Source organism: Schistocerca nitens, chromosome 5 (genome assembly GCF_023898315.1).
Source record: "Schistocerca nitens isolate TAMUIC-IGC-003100 chromosome 5, iqSchNite1.1, whole genome shotgun sequence".
NCBI lineage: Eukaryota > Metazoa > Arthropoda > Insecta > Orthoptera > Acrididae > Schistocerca > Schistocerca nitens.
This window is the reverse complement of record NC_064618.1, coordinates 512059303-512079906: the sequence shown is the minus strand read 5'-3', so window position 1 is coordinate 512079906 and position 20604 is coordinate 512059303. Positions and strand designations below refer to the sequence as shown.

At 39.1% G+C, this 20604-nt stretch overlaps 1 protein-coding gene across 1 annotated transcript in view; it reads left to right on the top strand.

Annotated features, from left to right (window-relative positions):
• The window catches only part of LOC126259598 (lon protease homolog, mitochondrial-like), a 171030-nt gene extending 151394 nt beyond the window's left edge, over positions 1-19636 (top strand). The window contains exons 13-17 of the mRNA XM_049956507.1: positions 1024-1113; positions 18288-18453; positions 18781-18986; positions 19126-19290; positions 19382-19636. Coding sequence (XP_049812464.1) covers positions 1024-1113; positions 18288-18453; positions 18781-18986; positions 19126-19290; positions 19382-19552 — 798 coding nt within the window. The 3' untranslated portion in view covers positions 19553-19636. The remainder of the gene's footprint in view (positions 1-1023; positions 1114-18287; positions 18454-18780; positions 18987-19125; positions 19291-19381) is intronic.
• The last annotated feature ends 968 nt before the right edge of the window (positions 19637-20604 follow it).

The following is a 20604-nucleotide window of genomic DNA, read 5'->3' as shown; positions in this document are numbered from 1 at the left end:
ACCACCACTTCTCTGATGACCCAGTATCACTCTGGCCAGGAAAAGCTCAACCACACCCTTCATTAGGATTTCAACCACCTCTCGTCATGCCATGAGGTGAGTTATATCCTACTAAAAATACTACCCATGTCACCCAAAGTAGATATCCTTGTCTGTCCCTTTTCCAGTCTTGCTTGCACCCAATCCTACACCCAATGGATCATTCCCTAGTGCATGACCGAAGTGCAAGACTTGTCCCATACACCCACCTACCACCTCCTACCGCAACCTAGTCTGAGGCATTTTCAACTCTTTAAAAGGCAGGACCAAGTGTGAAAGCAGCCGTGTTATATATAAGCTATGCAGCAATTGGTGTGCAGTATTCTATATGGGCATGACAGCTAACCTAATGTCTACTCACACGAATGGGCACTGCCAAATGGTGGCCGACCATGAATTTGACTATCCAGTTGCTGAACATGCTGCACACCACTACATAGATGGCTTTAATAGATACTTCACTATGTATGCCATCTGGATACTCCCTTCCAGCACAAATTTATCTGAAATAGGCAGGTGGGAATTGTCTCTCCAGCATATCCTACATTCTCGCAATCCCCCTGGCGTAAACCTCTGCTAACCTGTTTCCTTTGTCCCATCTTACCTTTTCCCTTTTCTCTTCTGTTGTCATTCCTACCACTCTATTCCTGTCCAGATCTTGTACTGCCGTCTCCCACCATTCTTCCTCACCCCCCCCCCCTTCACATGTGGAAATTTTCTATCCCTCTCCCCCCTCTTGCCCTTCCTCTCTCCCCACTGCCTATCCACCCTTATCCTCTTTCTCTCCCCACTGCCTATCTCCGTTTACACCTCAACCATTCTCTATTTTACCCCCGCCCTCTCCCTACTCTGTCTCTTCGCCTTGTTGTGCAGGCACAGATTCATCTGTCTCTCACACTCTTCTATATGACTATGATTTGTTACACAAATTGCCTATAGAACATGTAACTGGGTCAACATTAATTTAAAGCATCTATGTTTCAGATAACTCTTGAAGACAGTTCACTTAATACTTTAATAAAATCGTACTGTAGAGAGAGCGGTGTGCGGAATTTGCAGAAGTACATTGAGAAGGTGAGTGAGTATATTTTGCTACTTAAGTTTTCCCATGTGTGATTCTTGTTTTCAGGAACGTAGAACATTAATGCATGTAAGTGATAGCTACTTAACCGTTTAACTGGAGGTCAGTTTTGTAGGGAGCACATTACATTGGAGAGCCACCTCCAAAGTACCCTTTCTCTTGAAATTTGAACCTCGTGCCGAATCATGATGACATCAAAGTAGCCTTTCTCATCTCAGAAACCTCCAAATAAATAAGGTTGTTGGCTATGAAAGCAAATGTTTAGGTGGGAGTGTCAGTGTGGCACACAGTTTTAATTAATCAGAAAGCTTCAATACATGGATACTTGTCAGAATAATAAAAACACCAACCATCCAAAATAGTATCTTTGTGAGGTGACCACACTGTTCCTGAATGTTCTGTATGTTTTGTTTGTTACTGTGGTGAAGCAGACTGTTCTGCAGGGCACATTCAATACATATGTAGACTTGATTATTGGTACCTTTGTGGAAACATGTTGTTGTTGTGGTCTTCAGTCCTGAGACTGGTTTGATGCAGCTCTCCATGCTACTCTATCCTGTGCAAGCTTCTTCATCTCCCAGTACCTACTGCAACCTACATCCTTCTGAATCTGCTTAGTGTATTCATCTCTTGGTCTCCCTCTACGATTTTTACCCTCCACGCTGCCCTCCAATGCTAAATTTGTAATCCTTGATGCCTCAAAACATGTCCTACCAACCGATCCCTTCTTCTAGTCAAGTTGTGCCACAAACTTCTCTTCTCCCCAATCCTATTCAGTACCTCCTCATTAGTTACGTGATCTACCCACCTTATCTTCAGCATTCTTCTGTAGCACCACATTTCGAAAGCTTCTATTCTCTTCTTGTCCATACTAGTAACCGTCCATGTTTCACTTTCATACATGGCTACACTCCATACAAATACTTTAAGAAACGACTTCCTGACACTTAAATCTATACTCGATGTTAACAAATTTCTCTTCTTCAGAAACGATTTCCTTGCCATTGCCCGTCTACATTTTATATCCTCTCTACTTTGACCATCATCAGTTATTTTACTCCCTAAATAGCAAAACTCCTTTACTACTTTAAGTGTCTCATTTCGTAATCTAATTCCCTCAGCATCACCCGATTTAATTTGACTACATTCCATTATCCTCGTTTTGCTTTTGTTGATGTTCATCTTATATCCTCCTTTCAAGACACTGTCCATTCCGTTCAGCTGCTCTTCCAAGTCCTTTGCTGTCTCTGACAGAATTACAATGTCATCGGCGAACCTCAAAGTTTTTACTTCTTCTCCATGAATTTTAATACCTACTCCGAATTTTTCTTTTATTTCCTTTACTGCTTGCTCAATATACAGATTGAATAACATCGGGGAGAGGCTACAACCCTGTCTCACTCCCTTCCCAACCACTGCTTCCCTTTCATGGCCCTCGACTCTTATAACTGCCATTCCCTTCCCAACCACTGCTTCCCTTTCATGCCCCTCGACTCTTATAACTGCCATCTGGTTTCTGTACAAATTGTAAATAGCCTTTCGCTCCCTGTATTTTACCCCTGCCACCTTTAGAATGTGAAAGAGAGTATTCCAGTCAACATTGTCAAAAGCTTTCTCTAAGTCTACAAATGCTAGAAACATGGGTTTGCCTTTTCTTAATCTTTCTTCTAAGATAAGTCGTAAGGTTAGTATTGCCTCACGTGTTCCAACATTCCTACGGAAACCAAACTAATCTTCCCCGAGGTTGGCTTCTACCAGTTTTTCCATTCGTCTGTAAAGAATTCGCGTTAGTATTTTGCAGCTGTGACTTATTAAACTGATAGTTCGGTAATTTTCACATCTGTCAACACCTGCTTTCTTTGGGATTGGAATTATTATATTCTTCTTGAAGTCTGAGGGTATTTCACCTGTCTCATACATCTTGCTCACCAGATGGTAGAGTTTTGTCATGACTGGCTCTCCCAAGGCCATCAGTAGTTCTAATGGAATGTTGTCTACTCCCGGGGCCTTGTTTCGACTCAGGTCTTTCAGTGCTCTGTCAAACTCTTCACGCAGTATCATATCTCCCATTCCATCTTCATCTACATCCTCTTCCATTTCCATGATATTGTCCTCAAGAACATCACCCCTGTATAGACCCTCTATATACTCCTTCCACCTTTCTGCTGTCCCTTCTTTGCTTAGAACTGCGTTTCCATCTGAACTCTTGATATTCATACAAGTGGTTCTCTTTTCTCCAAAGGTCTCTCTAATTTTCCTGTAGGCAGAATCTATCTTACCCCTAGTGAGACAAGCCTCTACATCCTTACATTTGTCCTCTAGCCATCCCTGCTTAGCCATTTTGCACTTCCTGTCGATCTAATTTTTGAGATGTGTGTATTCCTTTTTGCCTGCTCCATTTACTGCATTTTTATATTTTCTCCTTTCATCAATTAAATTCAATATTTCTTCTGTTACCCAAGGATTTCTATTAGCCCTCGTCTTTTTACCTACTTGATCCTCTGCTGCCTTCACTACTTCATCCCTCAGAGCTACCCATTCTTCTTCTACTGTATTTCTTTCCCCCATTCCTGTCAATTGTTCCCTTATGCTCTCCCTGAAACTCTCTACAACCTCTCGTTCTTTCAGTTTATCCAGGTCCCATCTCCTTAAATTCCCACCTTTTTGCAGTTTCTTCAGTTTCAATCTGAATTTCATAACCAAGAGATTGTGGTCAGAATCCATATCTGCCCCTGGAAATGTCTTACAATTTAAAACCTGGTTCCTAAATCTCTGTCTTACCATTATATAATCTATCTGATACCTTTTAGTATCTCCAGGATTCTTCCAGGTATACAACCTTCTTTTATGATTCTTGAACCAAGTGTTAGCTATGATTAAGTTATGCTCTGTGCAAAATTCTACAAGGTGGCTTCCTCTTTCATTTCTTCCCCCCAATCCGTATTCACCTACTATGTTTCCTTCTCGAATTCCAGTCACCCATGACTATTAAATTTTCGTCTCCCTTCACTACCTGAATAATTTCTTTTATCTCGTCATACATTTCATCAATTTCTTCATCATCTGCAGAGCTAGTTGGCATAGAAACTTGTACTACTGTAGTAGGCATGGGCTTTGTGTCTATCTTGGCCAGAATAATGCGTTCACTATGCTGTTTGTAGTAGCTAACCCGCACTCATTTTTTTTATTCATTATTAAACCTACTCCTGCATTACCTCTATTTGATTTTGTATTTATAACCCTGTAATCACCTGACCAAAAGTCTTGTTCCTCCTGCCACCGAACTTCACTAATTCCCACTATATCTAACTTTAACCTATCCATTTCCCTTTTTAAATTTTCTAACCTACTTGCCCGATTAAGGGATCTGACATTCCATGCTCCGATCCATAGAACGCCAGTTTTCTTTCTCCTGATAACGACGTCCTCTGGAGTAGTCCCCGCCCGGAGATCCGAATGGGGGACTATTTTACCTCCGGAATATTTTACCCAAGAGGACGCCATCATCATTTAATCATACAGTAAAGCTGCATGTCCTTGGGAAAAATTACGGCTGTAGTTTCCCCTTGCTTTCAGCCGTTCGCAGTACCAGCACAGCAAGGCCGTTTTGGTTAATGTTACAAGGCCAGATCAGTCAATCATCCAGACTGTTGCCCCTGCAACTACTGAAAAGGCTGCTGCCCCTCTTCAGGAACCACATGTTTGTCTGGCCTCTCAACAGATACCCCTCCGTTGTGGTTGCACCTACGTTACGGCCATCTGTATCGCTGAGGCACGCAAGCCTCTCCACCAACGGCAAGGTCCATGGTTCATGGGGGGTGTGGAAACATAGCCAAAACAGCCTACCATTTTGACTAACATATGTTAGTCAAAATGGTAGGCTGTTTTGGCTTTAAATCAAGGCAGACTAGTGGAGATGGGAGCGAGTATTGAACCAGAACTTTTGAGTGTGATGTTGGCATACACAATATTTGGTAGAACGAAATCAGCCAAAATTAGTCATGGGTGAACATTAATTCTCAGTCACTGGGTTCACTGAGCAGTGGAATGTCACCAAGAGTCTGAAGCGTTGAGGTGACACTAGTAATGTCCAAAATTAACCAGCATCTCAACCAACTTGAAATCTTCATCTGACCCAGCCAGTTCATACAGGGTGTTTCAAAAATGACCGGTATATTTGAAACGGCAATAAAAACTAAACAAGCAGCGATAGAAATACACCGTTTGTTACAATATGCTTGGGACAACAGTACATTTTCAGGCAGACAAACTTTCGAAATTACAGTAGTTACAATTTTCAACAACAGATGGCGCTGCGGTCTGGGAAACTCTATAGTATGATATTTTCCACATATCCACCATGCGTAGCAATAATATGGCGTAGTCTCTGAATGAAATTACCCGAATCCTTTGACAACGTGTCTGGCGGAATGGCTTCACATGCAGATGAGATGTACTGCTTCAGCTGTTCAATTGTTTCTGGATTCTGGCGGTGCACCTGGTCTTTCAAGTGCCCTCACAGAAAGAAGTCACAGGGGTTCATGTCTGGCGAATAGGGAGGCCAATCCACGCCGCCTCCTGTATGTTTCGGATAGCCCAAAGCAATCACACGATCATCGAAATATTCATTCAGGAAATTAAAGACGTCGGCCGTGCGATGTGGCCGGGCACCATCTTGCATAAACCACGAGGTGTTCGCAGTGTCGTCTAAGGCAGTTTGTACCGCCACAAATTCACGAAGAATGTCCAGATAGCGTGATGCAGTAATCGTTTCTGATCTGAAAAATGGGCCAATAATTCCTTTGGAAGAAATGGCGGCCCAGACCAGTACTTTTTGAGGATGCAGGGACGATGGGACTGCAACATGGGGCTTTTCGGTTCCCCATATGCGCCAGTTCTGTTTATTGACGAAGCCGTCCAGGTAAAAATAAGCTTCGTCAGTAAACCAAATGCTGCCCACATGCATATCGCCGTCATCAATCCCGTGCACTATATCGTTAGCGAATGTCTCTCGTGCAGCAATGGTAGCGGCGCTGAGGGGTTGCCCCGTTTGAATTTTGTATGGATTGAGGTGTAAACTCTGGCGCATGAGACGATACGTGGACGTTGGCGTCATTTGGACCGCAGCTGCAACACGGCGAACGGAAACCCGAGGCCGCTGTTGGATCACCTGCTGCACTAGCTGCGCGTTGCCCTCTGTGGTTGCCGTACGCGGTCGCCCTACCTTTCCAGCACGTTCATCCGTCACGTTCCCAGTCCGTTGAAATTTTTCAAACAGATCCTTTATTGTATCGCTTTTCGGTCCTTTGGTTACATTAAACCTCCGTTGAAAACTTCGTCTTGTTGCAACAACACTGTGTTCTAGGCGGTGGAATTCCAACACCAGAAAAATACTCTGTTCTAAGGAATAAACCATGTTGTCTCCAGCACACGTGCACGTTGTGAACAGCACACGCTTACAGCAGAAAGACGACGTACAGAATGGCGCACCCACAGACTGCGTTGTCTTCTATATCTTTCACATCACTTGCAGCGCCATCTGTTGTTGAAAATTGTAACTACTGTAATTTCGAAAGTTTGTCCGCCTGAAAATGTACTGTTGTCCCAAGCATATTGCAACAAACGGTGTATTTCTATCGCTGCTCGTTTAGGTTTTATTGCCGTTTCAAATATACCGGTCATTTTTGAAACACCCTGTATATGGCTTCCATATAAAGAAGCTTAGGTGTGGAACTGCCTACTTTCTAATACAAGGTGACCTTGTAATAAGGTGGACTTCACTTTCATAATATTATATTAGTCATATTCTTGCTCTCCAAGTATAATTACAAGTATTATAAGTGCATTTAACATTATATTTTATTGGTGTTATTCATGAACAAAGGTGTAGTCTTCCACTGTGATAATTCTTCCTCATCTACACTTTTATTCCCTTATTCCTCTTCCATTTATGGATTGCAGTCCACATTTCATGTCTGCACAGTAAATTCTCCCAGTTTGTAGATTATCTTCTTCTGTATTTGCTAGAGAAAACCAGCTATATACAAACTAACAAACAAATATTAGGTGTTCACACTGCCCTTTCCTCGAGGACATGTCTTTTGTTAGGGCTCAGTCATTAATTCCTCTTTAAAAAATTAACATAAAGGCATTAGAACTTGTCATGAATAACAGTATTGCATAGCAATGTTCAGTGAGTGAACTGATGACATTCAAGCAAAAATTTAGTAATAAATACCCCAGGGCATGCAGTACTTCTACACCCCAACCTCTGCATCTCACTTATTGAACGAAAATGTCATAGTTCTTTACACTTGCCAATTATCAGGATTTTCTAAACATGGAAATTCATTCATGTCAGAACAATCCTTGACACAGGATAATCCTTTTCTGACCTGATTTGTCCAATAGCATCCCCCCCCCCATGATGAAAATGTATCCAGCTGCTTCTGCTACCTGCATTAAACCCAAAGCAGACATTATATCCCAAGTGTTATTCCACTTACAACAATTTTATAACACTTAAACAACTTTCATAAGACTGAAGTATGCAAAATCTATTGCGTGACAAGTACTATAACTCTAAGTAGGGAAATGACACGTGATAAATACTTATTTAGCAATCTACATGCCTTGTGTAACTGCACAGTGTTTACTCAATTTATCAGAGTTATTTTGCGCAGAAAATCAAACTACAAGAAGAAACAATTTAAAACTATAGTAAGAAACACTTTAATGCTGACAATGTGAGAGCAGAAATGTACTGAAGTCTGCCATGCTGCAGTCATCTGTCCAGGCATCAAGGCACCTGTCGATGGGTGGCCAGTGGTCGCTGTTGAGTGAGGAAAATCGCGCGCATAAGCTGTTGTGATCTTGACACACAGTTATGAGGTTTTGCTATTATTGGTTGAAATGTGCCATGTTATTTTTGGTATATAATTTGCAAATTATATATTTGGTCACTGTTGTTAATTAATTTCTGACATGGTGTATGATTCACTGTCAGAATTTACCAGTATGTCTTCTGTGTATCTTCAGACTTTGTCACCACTGCAACTTCATCTGTGCTAGCTGCACTTTTATGAAATGACACTAAACTCTTCTTTGACATGTATGCATATATTGCCTCTTGTTGTTACGCACATAAGAACATTTCATTTATACATTATTTACAGGTTGTAATGTAAAAAGCATGTCGTGACATTCCATGTAACCCATAAGACTATTGGACAAACTCTTTAGACTCAGCACGTCTACCGTGACAATGCTGATGTCACGATCCTCTCTTCCATGGACCCTCAGTGCACTTCCTAGGCGAGATGGCGGTGGTATGGAGTAAACTTCCTAACAGCAAGTGCCACAGTACACAGATAACTATCCACATCGCCCTGACTGGTAGATAAGCTGTGTCCATTCCAACTCATTAAGATGCATGTAAGAAATACAAAAATTCTCCCCATAGAATACCAATCAAAATGGCATACATAACCAACACGAAAACATACTCCCAAAAGTCACGGACATCAGTCGTGGTATACCACATCACTTTCCTTGAAGTGATATTTACACTTCATATCCTCCCACTGAGACAAATAATGTCATGACATTTCTGTCATCTAAATAAACAAAGGATTTTCTTGAGTATTGAGTTCTAACAAACTTTTTATTTTCTAACATTGAATAGTTGCATAAGTGGAACCATATACAAATTTCACTTTTGAGATATTAAATGTTCTTTTACAGTATTTATTTTATGAAATCCTTTACTATTGCAACATAGACTGATATTCATTAATCCCTGTGTTATATTTTCCACTGAGTAACTTGGGTTGAATGTACCTCAGTGCCTTCATTAGTCATTTAGTCCTTCCTTATGAACTGTCATCCACATCTGAAGCTATAGTCACTGCAGTCAGTGACTAGGAACTGATTGTACTTCATTTCTTTTGATGTTATCTGCTTGAACTACTCACCCAGAAGAACGGCAAACAAGTTGCCTAGGTATTTTATATGGATTTAACTCCATCATCTTATCACTTATTCGAATTCTGCTCATGCACTCAACTGTGCACACAGTTACTTAAACTTTTTTTCAAAGTAATTAATTCCTCATTGTGCATTGCATTTCATGAGGTAAATTGTATTTAAATGTTTCAGTCATAAATTATTTATGCTTTTTGTCAATTTTTCTCTATTCAAGGACTAGTCAGCAAGAGAATTTCTAATTCAGTAATATATTGAGGATAATTATTTATAACCGGGCCCTGTCTACTTGTATGTGATGTAATGATCAGTTATTATTGCTTATGTAATCTTTTATCTACATTGTCAGGAGGTTATGGGTGCATGCTACACTCTGATGGTCCTATGAAAACAGGTTTTACTTAAACGGGTAACTGAAGGATGTTTGTGATGGAAACTATTGCATATGGAAAGAGAGATGATAGTCATGGTACTCCAGTTAGAAAAGACAGAAAGGAAAAAAGAGAACTAGGAACTTGGGAACCAAAGAAGACAAGAATCCATACTCCAAAGACAGATACCCATCCCACACACCACCCCAAAGACCCCTTCCTTAGAGGTAGTTCACCGGGAGGCCTGGAGGATAAAGATATATGCCGATTCTACAGAACAGACTATCCGAATTCGCCTCCACAGGCCCTGGAAATTATCTTTGATGCCCTACTATTGATATTTTGTGGAGAGAGTAGTGGTGCAGTGATAGCCTCTGTACTGCTCACTAAGTTAATGTCTGGGAAAATTCTGACTTACAAGCTTTACCTCTTACTGGACCTCTACCTCCTTAGTCATAGTTACAGTCACGTCCACTACAAAAGTCGTATCAGCCCAACCATTATCCTTATTCAATCACAAAAGGTACAAAAATCCCTAGCGTAAATTTCTTAGAAAACAAGCTTACTGTTAACCCTGTGAAAAATATGCAGTCTACTACAAAATATGCAAAAGTATATTTGTGTATTACACCTGCACAAAGCACCATAAAAAAATCCAATGGTGCAGTATTGTTGGCCTACTTTTTTACTAGATGTTTTTGCTAAACACTGCAGACTGAGTGGGCTGGCGCAATGGTTAGCACACTGCATTTGCATTTGGGAGGATGACGGTTCAAACCCAGCTCCAACCATTCTGATTTAGGTTTTCCTGGATTTCCCAAAATCACTTAAGGCATATGCCGGGATGGTTCCTTTGACAAACAGCAAAACATCATGTCCTATTTCCTTCCCCTTCCTTCCCTAATCTGAGCTTGTGACCCATCTCTAATGACCTTGTTGTTGACTGGACGTAAAACACTAATCTCCTCCTCCTCCAAGACATTGTAGAACATTCAGAGGTATCTAATACCTTAGTTTGTTGCTGCACTGCCACTTACCCAGAGACGTTACATGTGTAGAACAACTCTTATCCTTTTTTGTTGATTCGACTGAACATTATCTACTGATTGTTTGTCACCCTACAATTCCCTTCTAAAGCTCAGATACTTAGGCCAATATTGAAAATCCAGCTTCAAGCTCAGGTAAAGTAATCTACATTACAACTTTGGAGTAAGCTTCAAAAATGAATGGTATTCTCCTTTTATAGTAACCGTCAAAGAAAGATATTCTCAAATAATACTTAATTTCTACAGTGATATATGTCGTTACATTCTCCATTGTGTTGTGGGTCTTCCATCTATTTGTCCATCCATACACTTGACTATTACTTCAATTTATGTACAAAGGTTCATACGTAACTACCAACCACTTTTATTATAAATTTACTAAGATGCTGCTGTTTCAGATGGCCCTATTTGAGTTGCATTAGGCATTAGAAACTAAAGCTATCTGTTAGCACCTCAAATCATCATACTTCGTGGGGGTACTACCAATCTCTCTTACCCCGTTCAATGTGACATCACTAACAGCCATAGTTTGCATGCCATCTGCTCACAAAGTTTTTACATTATTTGTTTAATGTGGTATACTTAACCTTTGCAATATATGTTGTATGTAAAAGGATCCAATATCCCAGGATTTTAATAATTGAATGTTTATGCCTCTAAGCTTAGTTTGGGACAGGTTTTTATTTTTATATCCTGCCTGCAACATTTACCTGCAGTGGAGATGACAGTCGATTAATATACCATTAGATCACATCATCTCTCCTGTTACCTTTTGAAGAGGAGAGATACTTTTGTAATCCCCTTTATGTGATACCAATATCTAGAGCAGGTTCTGTAAACATAAGAAATGTCAATTATAACACATTTAATCAAAATTTCTGGGTTATCCTTCATGATATAGGTCATGTAAATTAGTCACAATAGCTTTACTGAGTCCTCTTCATTATGACTCAGGAACACATTGCCACTCACATAGTATTTATCCTTTGTGTTTCACTGATGCTAGATAATATCTATGTAATAGGACAGTCCAAAGGAAACTCATTTATAGAAAATAGGATGGGAGGAGGAAAAGAAGCCGGCTGGAGTGGCCGTGCGGTTCTAGGCGCTACAGTCTGGAGCCGAGCGACCGCTATGGTCGCAGGTTCAAATCCTGCCTCGGGCATGGATGTGTGTGATGTCCTTAGGTTAGTTATGTTTAATTAGTTCTAAGTTCTAGGCGACTGATGACCACAGAAGTTAAGTCACATAGTGCTCAGAGCGATTTGAACCATTTTTTTGGAGGAAAAGAAACTGCCACATGGAAAATCAGAAATGAAGTAATGTAGTAGATAATTCAGCAACAACAGTCACTGCTCCCTCTAGTCCATATAAACATAGACTCTCCTGAGATCTAAGGCACTTTAATATTATTCCTACATGCAAATGGCATTGAAAATGCACCCCAGAGAGCTTTTCTGGACATATCAGTTGATCACATTTCAGTTTGTTTAATATATGCACAAAGCCATTGACACTCCACTTCAAACATGCCTTTTTTTCTTTTAATTTTACTTAAATATCTGAAATTTCCGTTTTTACTTTTCTTGTGTACTTTTTACTGATATTTCTTTTTGAATTATTCCTGAAAGTTGTCCCAGGAAGAAAATTCTTCTGAGTCAGCAGTTTCCCATTTGGTTGCAACCCCTTCCAAATAACTGAGTGCAAAATCGACTTTCTTTGAATCATCCCACCAGTTAGGAAGAAACTTGGAAAATACTCTTGAAAAATAAGTTGTATGAACATCACCGCCCAGTTTAAACATTGGAAACTGTTTTGATAAATAAGTGCCTCCTCCCAGTTGTAATTCCTCTATCAGTTCTGTTAAGAATACCAGTCTACATTCGCTCTCATTTTCTTAAACTTTTATTTTATTTTATTTTATTTTTTTAGTTAGTTCCAGAGTTTCTGAATTTCGCCCTTCAGTCTTTCTCCCCAGTGGAATAATATGTACTGACATGATTGTATCTTTTCCTGTACTGCTTGTTCTATTAAATCATTAACCTGCCCCTCCAAACTTGCAAGAGTGGATCCTGCGAGTATAGTGACATCAGAATCTTTCCCATATTCTAAAATATTTAAGTGGACTTCTGTGTATGATATCTGCCCATGAACATCAGGAAATTCCCGTTTCACAAAATCTTAATCTGTTTCAGGTCATTATTTATATTCCTGAATTGTTCATTGACTTCGTTTCTTACCAGGTTACATTGTCTGGCTGTAAGTCCTCTTTTAAGTAGACAGAGCAGTTTGTAATGATGATCTTTTATTGTTAATCTCTTGTATTTCGTTATGCAACACTTAATCTTAAGTTATTGCATGTACACACTATCGTAACTGCAAATTCACGCCAAGAAATTTTATGCTAGCATTTATAGTGCCTATATTAGCTTTTTTACTGTTTTGTTTGGCTTATATCTCTCCAACCTAAGCTTGGATACTAGCATTAGCTCCTTTATATTGGTACTGAATTGTGCACTAGAAGTTTTAAACCACTCTTACACACTCACCTCCATGTCTCTCATCACCATGGGCACACAATCACATCAATAATAGATTCATAATTAACTTACCACTGACCCCATAATATTATTACAGGCTGTATACGACCTGGGACAATTGGGAGACCCGGGAAAAACCCAGGAATTTTTTAGAATTCCGGGAATTTTTCATTGTCTGAGTTTTCAGTTCAATTTTTGTAATTTTGACTGCTAACAACTGATACTCTAACAAAGGATATTACTATATCCCGCTACTGCAGACTGCAGCAATAAAACATGAATGAGAGAAAAACCGAAAACAAAACTTAAATTTCAAAGGAAATTCGCAATATACAGTAACAAAACTCAGTGCTCAAACAAGCATCTGCCAACAGTAAACTGTGTCAAAGGCTTTAAGAATACTATGCAGTGCTTCATAACAACAAATTGCCTCTGATGAGTGTGACGTCACAACTGTTTACATTAGATTCGTTGGATCACTTACAAGAAGGGTCATGCCTATGCACAGTTGAGTTGCATATGACTAGTACCTTTTCTCGCTTCTGCCTACAGAAATGTGATCATTGGCTATGAAGTAGTAGCAGCAAGCAGCCAGATGCTACCTCGAAAAATTTTACTGGTGCGCCAAAGCTGCCAGATTCACGCATGCGCAGTGGGCCCGGATCTTTGGAAGGGGGTTAATTCGTATTCTTGAGGAAAAAACCTTGTTTCACAAAGCTCCTAGCATCCAGCGCATGTTGGTCTATCGATTATTCATATGATTTTAAACCCATCCCTGTTGGTTTTTAAACATTTTTGAATGCTTGCATAGTGTACGTGATGTCTCTGACAGGGGAATCCTCATCCCATCTAGAAATAAACTTTCCTGCCCACAAAGAGGGATGGGGCTATATGAGCTGAGCGGAATAAAACCGAACGTATGAATGCCAGTCGCTTTTTGTTTATATGCTTGACTGAGTTTGTGAATTGTCATCGTTGTTGTAATTACTAGCGAAATCCATAAATTCAGACTACTAGAGTGGAAATAAACGACTAACAGGAATAATAGGTAAGAAAGATTATGTATTATTTTCTCGATGTATCCAAGACAATGAAATTTTGACAGAAAATTTTTGGACACGTCACTACACTAGTAAGGTCCAGTTGTACAGTCCCTGGCCAGCAGCCACTTAAGTTTTATTCTGGGAGTAGCACGGAAAATGTGTTGTGCGAACCGGAGAGTAATTGTGGGAGAACTAAACTGGTGATTGTGGCAGGGTTAGTGAAGTTAACTGGAGAATAAGTTTTGACAATGACAGGAATAGTTACAGAATTAGTGACGACAAGATTGTTTGTTAGAACGAGGAAGGAGAAGAAACAGGGACATCTCACAAATTATGAATGAACATGACGATTCCAAATTTATATGAAAATTTTGTACTACTACTTTACGATCTCATGCCTGAGAAACTGGAGCGTATGAATGAAATGTGAAACTGCTTCCTAACATAAAGCTTTTTGATTGTAGTAGGCCCAGTAGCCGTTTGATGTTGGTACTTTGTGAATTATGTTCTGTCATGGTATAAAAACGACCTTTTGTGCCAAAAGTCATGTTTATTTGGTGTGTGTTACAATTGCTGCAATATTAGAAAGGCCTATTTTGTTTTATCCATCAGACAGTGACAAAATAGACTTAATCAGGTAGAGAAACCACACCAGTCTTGGATACTATTTGTATTAACAGCTTTTTTGGTATTAGACGACGACATTTTGATTTTTCGTGTAGCTAAACGTTTGACGAACTTTGTAGAATTTATAGATTCTTTCGCAGAAAGCTGTAACAACATAACAGAGAAAAAAAATGCTAGGACCTAAGGTTTGATGAAATGTGTACTGTCTTGTGTGTCTCTTGTCTTTACTGGTTTTATGTATTCTGTATTTCATTTTATGTTACACAAAACATCAAGTTAAGAAATTTGGCTTTTATTAATCTTTTCCGCGAGAGAGTCAATTTATTTGAAACGAACTGTTTAATTCCACACTATTGGCTAGTTTCAACTGTTCGCTGCATCTCAAGTGCACGTTTTCATCTTCTGGTACTTATGGCATTATGCCTTAATAAAGAGTCAAACATGAGATAATACAGTATTGGTACTCCAAGAAAATTTGCATCCAGAAAACCGCACTGAAAAGCTTAATATCAGGTCGAGGCCTACTTCATTGGGAATCTGGACATGCAAATGTGCACTTTAGTACGGTTCATGAAATTCTGATGCCCATGGAGTATCCTCTGATGTCTTATTTCTCTTATGACATAATGTAAGATCTTTTAATGTTTTACACATACGAACATATGGGCTTCCTATGTCATCGTAGCTGCACGAGCGCGGTTACGCCTGTTATTTGGCACTCTCTGGTGACTGCTAAAACAAACCTATTGCTAACAGGTTGCTGGAAAATATTTGGAATGGTGGTTTGAAAATTGTTGCTAGCAAAGTATTCTTCCCTTTGCACAAAATGAACTATGTGGGAGAATGTATGATGAATTTATTAATCTCAGAGCATTTTGACTCTCATTTAAAAAAACAACTCTTTGATGATGAGCCATTTAGAAGAATTTTGAGCCCAGAAGATCAGACATTTATGTTGTTATTAAAAATTTTACTGACACATTTGTGTGATATCTCTAAAGTGTAACTCACGCAAAAAAGATGAACATTATATGTGAAAGTTTAGCTTCTCTTGTAACTTATTAATCTTAAGAGACCAATATTATATGCGAAAGCTGTGCTTTTCTTGTAGCACCACTATGTATATTAATTACCATTAGCTTTTGCTGTTTGTGTGTTCGCGCTACTTAACAGAGATGTCACAATTGGCTGACTACATCACATGTCCTATGCTCTGAATATCTGCTGTCATCAACTGGCGAGATCACGTGACATGAGCTATGACTGGCATGCAAAAGTACATCGCAGTCTCTATTTCAGTGCTTCAGAAAGTAACATGTGATTGGTCGAATTCGAATTTATACTTTCTTAGTACGAAAATAAGCAGCGTACATGTTACTGCACATCAAAGATCTTTCCAAAACGTGTTTTTTTTTTCCCCCATGAGTTTTGTTTTCTAAAGCGCCAGGAAATTCTATGCCGGTATATAAAACCATAACCATTCAAAGGGTTTCCAGTTCCAAGGGAAAGTATAATGTCACTTAACTGACCCAGGAGAAAGTGTATTTTTAACTGAGAAATCCGGGAAATATTTTTTCCTTGCCCACGTATACACCCTCTGTTAACTGTCACAGTGTATTTCCATACTCTGTGAGGCAAAATTAATAACTTTGATTATCAAACATTCATAATTACTACATAACACACCACCACCACAGTTAACAAACAAGGAAGTTAGTGCAGCTCACACTCATAACGTCATAATACAGACAGACGTAGCTGAACTGACTTTACCAGTTAGATGCGTTGTTGACATTTGGTATGCGGGTTCAGCTGCCTTTGCTGATGACCGATTAGCCAGACACACTTCTTGAGTGAGAATATTTGACAAATTTAATAATGAGTAGCCAACAAATTTTATTTCTTGTGAGATTCCCTGTCTCCAAGAGTTTGTGCTCTCACAAGCATGACTGATGCAAAAGGCCTGTGTCAGGGTGCTAGACCCCAGTTGTCAGCTGTAAGGCTCTAGCTCTCTGAGACAGTGTGTTTTGCACTACTACTGTAATATCTTTCAGATTTTTTCATTGTGCCTGTCTGTGACACAGTGCCTCCTCTGTATGGTGAGAAGCCATCTGACCTTTCATATTGTTGTTTTCCACTGTCTGATTTTGTGTACTGCATTAGAATTTTATGAATAAACTAAGCATCCGATTTAAAGTTACTAATGGTATATTCACACAGAAATGTGGATCATATACATTACACTCTGAATAAATGTTATGGAAATGATAGTCTGTGACAAAGTGTTGTGAAACAAAAGTACTGGTTAGTGGTTGTTGTACTTTGCCGGGCATTGGTGTGTAGATGTGTAATATGTGACAGCACTCCAATTGTAAGTCTACTAGTGTGTGTGTTATTACTTCCTTTCCTGTTTGTTTCTCAGGTGTAACTATGACGTTTTGTGGTACATATTAGATTAGATTAGATTAGATTAGATTTACTTCATTCCAATTGATCCATAGTGAGGAGGTCCTCCAGGATGTGGAACATGTCAGAAAAACAACAATACATGACAAATATTTACAATTAAAACAAATAAGCTAATGTACCATTCCACAGGTCCCAAGTGGAATGATCGTCATTTTTTAATGAACACTAAGAGTAATTTTACAAATACTAATGCACTGAATTTAAAATAAAAAAGTTTTTTATTTATTTATAAGGTAATACAACTACTGTAATACTTATTTACAATGAACACATTACTGCACTGAAATGGTGCAGAAGTTAGATTATACTAACACACACACACACACACACACACACACACACACACACACACAAATTTTCAATGAACACATTACTGCACTGAAATTGTGCAGAAGTTATGTTGTACTTATATACAAATCAGTTGGTTTTACTAAGAAATTCATCAATGGAGTAGAAGGAGTTGGCCACCAATAAATCCTTTAGGCTTCTCTTAAACTGAATGTCTTGCATAATTTGGCTATAATGCCATTCTCTTCATAATTTCCTAATGATGTTTGTATTGTGAAATATAGTAAGCTTTTTCAGTATGTAAAGCTCTTTACATTAAGCTGCACATTAATAGTTACTGTTTCACACATAGACTAACAACAAGATTCTTTCTTGTGTAACCAAATAAGATGACACAATGGTTGAGACACTGGGCCAGCATTCAGACTGAGAGTAGTTCAAATCTCAGATGAACTGTCCCAATATAGGTTTTCCATTGCTTGTTGAAAGCATACAAGGAATCATTGGGATGATATTTTAAAGAAGGCCATAGCCAGTTTACCTGATATGTGGCCTGTTTGAGTTCGTATTCTATCTATTATGACTTGTAGACAGATTTTAACCCTTGATAATTTTTCCTTGTCTCATGGGAGCAAGTGTCATTTTTTAGAAATGCTTACATTGTCATTTTAAAAAGAAAATTTTGTTGTGGGTCATGTGTGAGAGACGTAAAGAAGTACTTTTTCCACTAATTGTGTGTCTTAATTTCTTATTTGTATCCATTTGCTTTTAACATCTACATTTAAGTAAATTATTAACAGGTTCTTCGCAAAGTAGCATTCAAGATTGTCAGGAAGGAAGCAGAAAAAGTGAAGGTTACACCAGAGAACTTAGCAGAATTTGTCGGTAAACCTGTGTTCACTCATGATCGTTTATATGATGTCACACCTCCAGGTGTAGTCATGGGTCTGGCATGGACAGCAATGGGTATGTAGCTGCATAATACATTTCTTATTTCAACAGTTTCCCTATCCTATCAGGCACTTCGATACAATCTTCATTATTTTATGGTGTATTATATGTACCATAACAAATACACACAAAATGATAACATTAATAACCGTAGTTCTTATTTGAAATGCATTCAGTCCTGATTAACCAATATTTTGCATCATTTCAGTCAGTTGTAGATGGACATAATATCAATTTGAGAGAGAGAGAGAGAGAGAGAGAGAGAGAGAGAGAGAGAGATTGAGAGAGATTGAGAGAGATTCTGAGTCTGCACATGTCTGTTATCATGTAATTGTATTTCAGGGGGATCGACATTGTTCATTGAGACTATGACACGTAGGCCACCAGACTCTGATGGTGAGGGATCATTGGAACTAACTGGTCACTTGGGAGATGTCATGAAAGAATCAGCTCGCATTGCCCTGACCGTTGCACGACATTTTGTTGCAAATGATGAAGCAGCTAAAAAGTTCCTCAATTCAAGTCACCTACATCTTCATGTACCAGAAGTGAGTATTTTCAGAGTGTCTTTAAGTTACTCACTGAGAAGGGGACATTTTCTGTTTTGGACTGGTAGTAGTTATCTGTTACATCTTATACTGAATGATATCTTAAAATTTCAGCGTTTTAGTATATATTTGTTTGCAGGGAGCAACACCAAAAGATGGACCAAGTGCGGGCTGTACAATTGTCACAGCATTGATCTCCTTAGCAAAAAATACTCCTGTTCGACAGGATGTAGCTATGACAGGCGAAGTGTCTCTCACAGGCAAAATCTTGCCAGTTGGTGGCATTAAAGAGAAAACCATTGCGGTATGTATCTGAAGCATTACCTCAACAATAAGATTTTTTGTGAGATGGGTGGTAAATAAAAACTGAATACTTGTTTAATTTCTCATTACAGGCAAAAAGGGCAGGGGTGAAATGTATTATCCTGCCAGATGAAAATAAGAAAGACTTCAACGACCTTGCCAAATATATAACTGATGGACTTGAAGTTCATTTTGTAAATCATTATAAGGATGTTTTTCCAATTGTTTTTCCAGAGGCAAATGCCAGTACAGCCTCTGTATGAATGTATTGTGCATAACTCTTTATACATATATATACTGTAATATATGTGAAATAAAATGTTATTTTTTGTTTATATACAAAGAAACTGAGTGTTTTTTATATATGAAATGTTTAATGGGAAACATTTTAGCATATTTTTAATTAATTTTGTGAGAAGTTGGAATAATAAATGAAGAACTGGATACTCCAGTCATGAGTATATATAAAAGGAATAGTCAACAAATCTTAACCTTTTTTTCAGTGTTGCACATATATTGTAATCCTTTGCATCCTAATGCTTTGGACAGAGGGTTCCAGTTAAGCTGTGCTTTGTTATTGTAAAACTTTTCTGAAAGCCAAAAAAAGATGGGCAGTTATTGTTTATTACAGGCATTATGCTTTGTGCTGAGTGGAGTGTCCCATTTAAAGACTGACTGGCAGCTGAGGCACAACAGCAAATTCCAAGGATTGAGTGGCCTTAGAGGCCTTTCCACTGTGGACAAATGGGTATCTTGTAAAGCTACAGCCTTCTCGGTGGCTCACGAATACAGAAAAACACCTGGAGGCATTCTCAGTAGTCTTCCTAAGAAAATCCAGTGTGTAAACTGCTAGGGAACTGGCCATGAACAGTGGTAGACTCTGGGAGAGAGTGTGAGAACATCACCTGAATTCCAGTCCTCTACGCTGGCTGCCACCCTTTTCAAATGGAAAATGGAAATGATCGTATGGCATTGTTGGCCAGGAGGCTCATTCGAGTGAGTTCAGCTGCCGTATTGCAAGTCCTTTTTAGTTGACACCACTTCGGCGACTTGCGAGTCAATGATGATGAAAGACACTCAACACCCAGTCCCCTGCTGGGAATCAAACCCAGGCCCCCTGCGTGGTATTCGGTAACGCTACCGCTATGCTACGGAGGTGGACACCCTTTTAAAAACTAGATCGGAAAGGTTGGCAGCCTGTATCCAATACTAACACAAGGGAGTACTCACTGTTGATTATTCTTTCCAAATTGAACCCAGCAGTGGCAAAAGGATAAGACAGGAAATTCAGACCCACAGAGGACAAGAGTGGAGG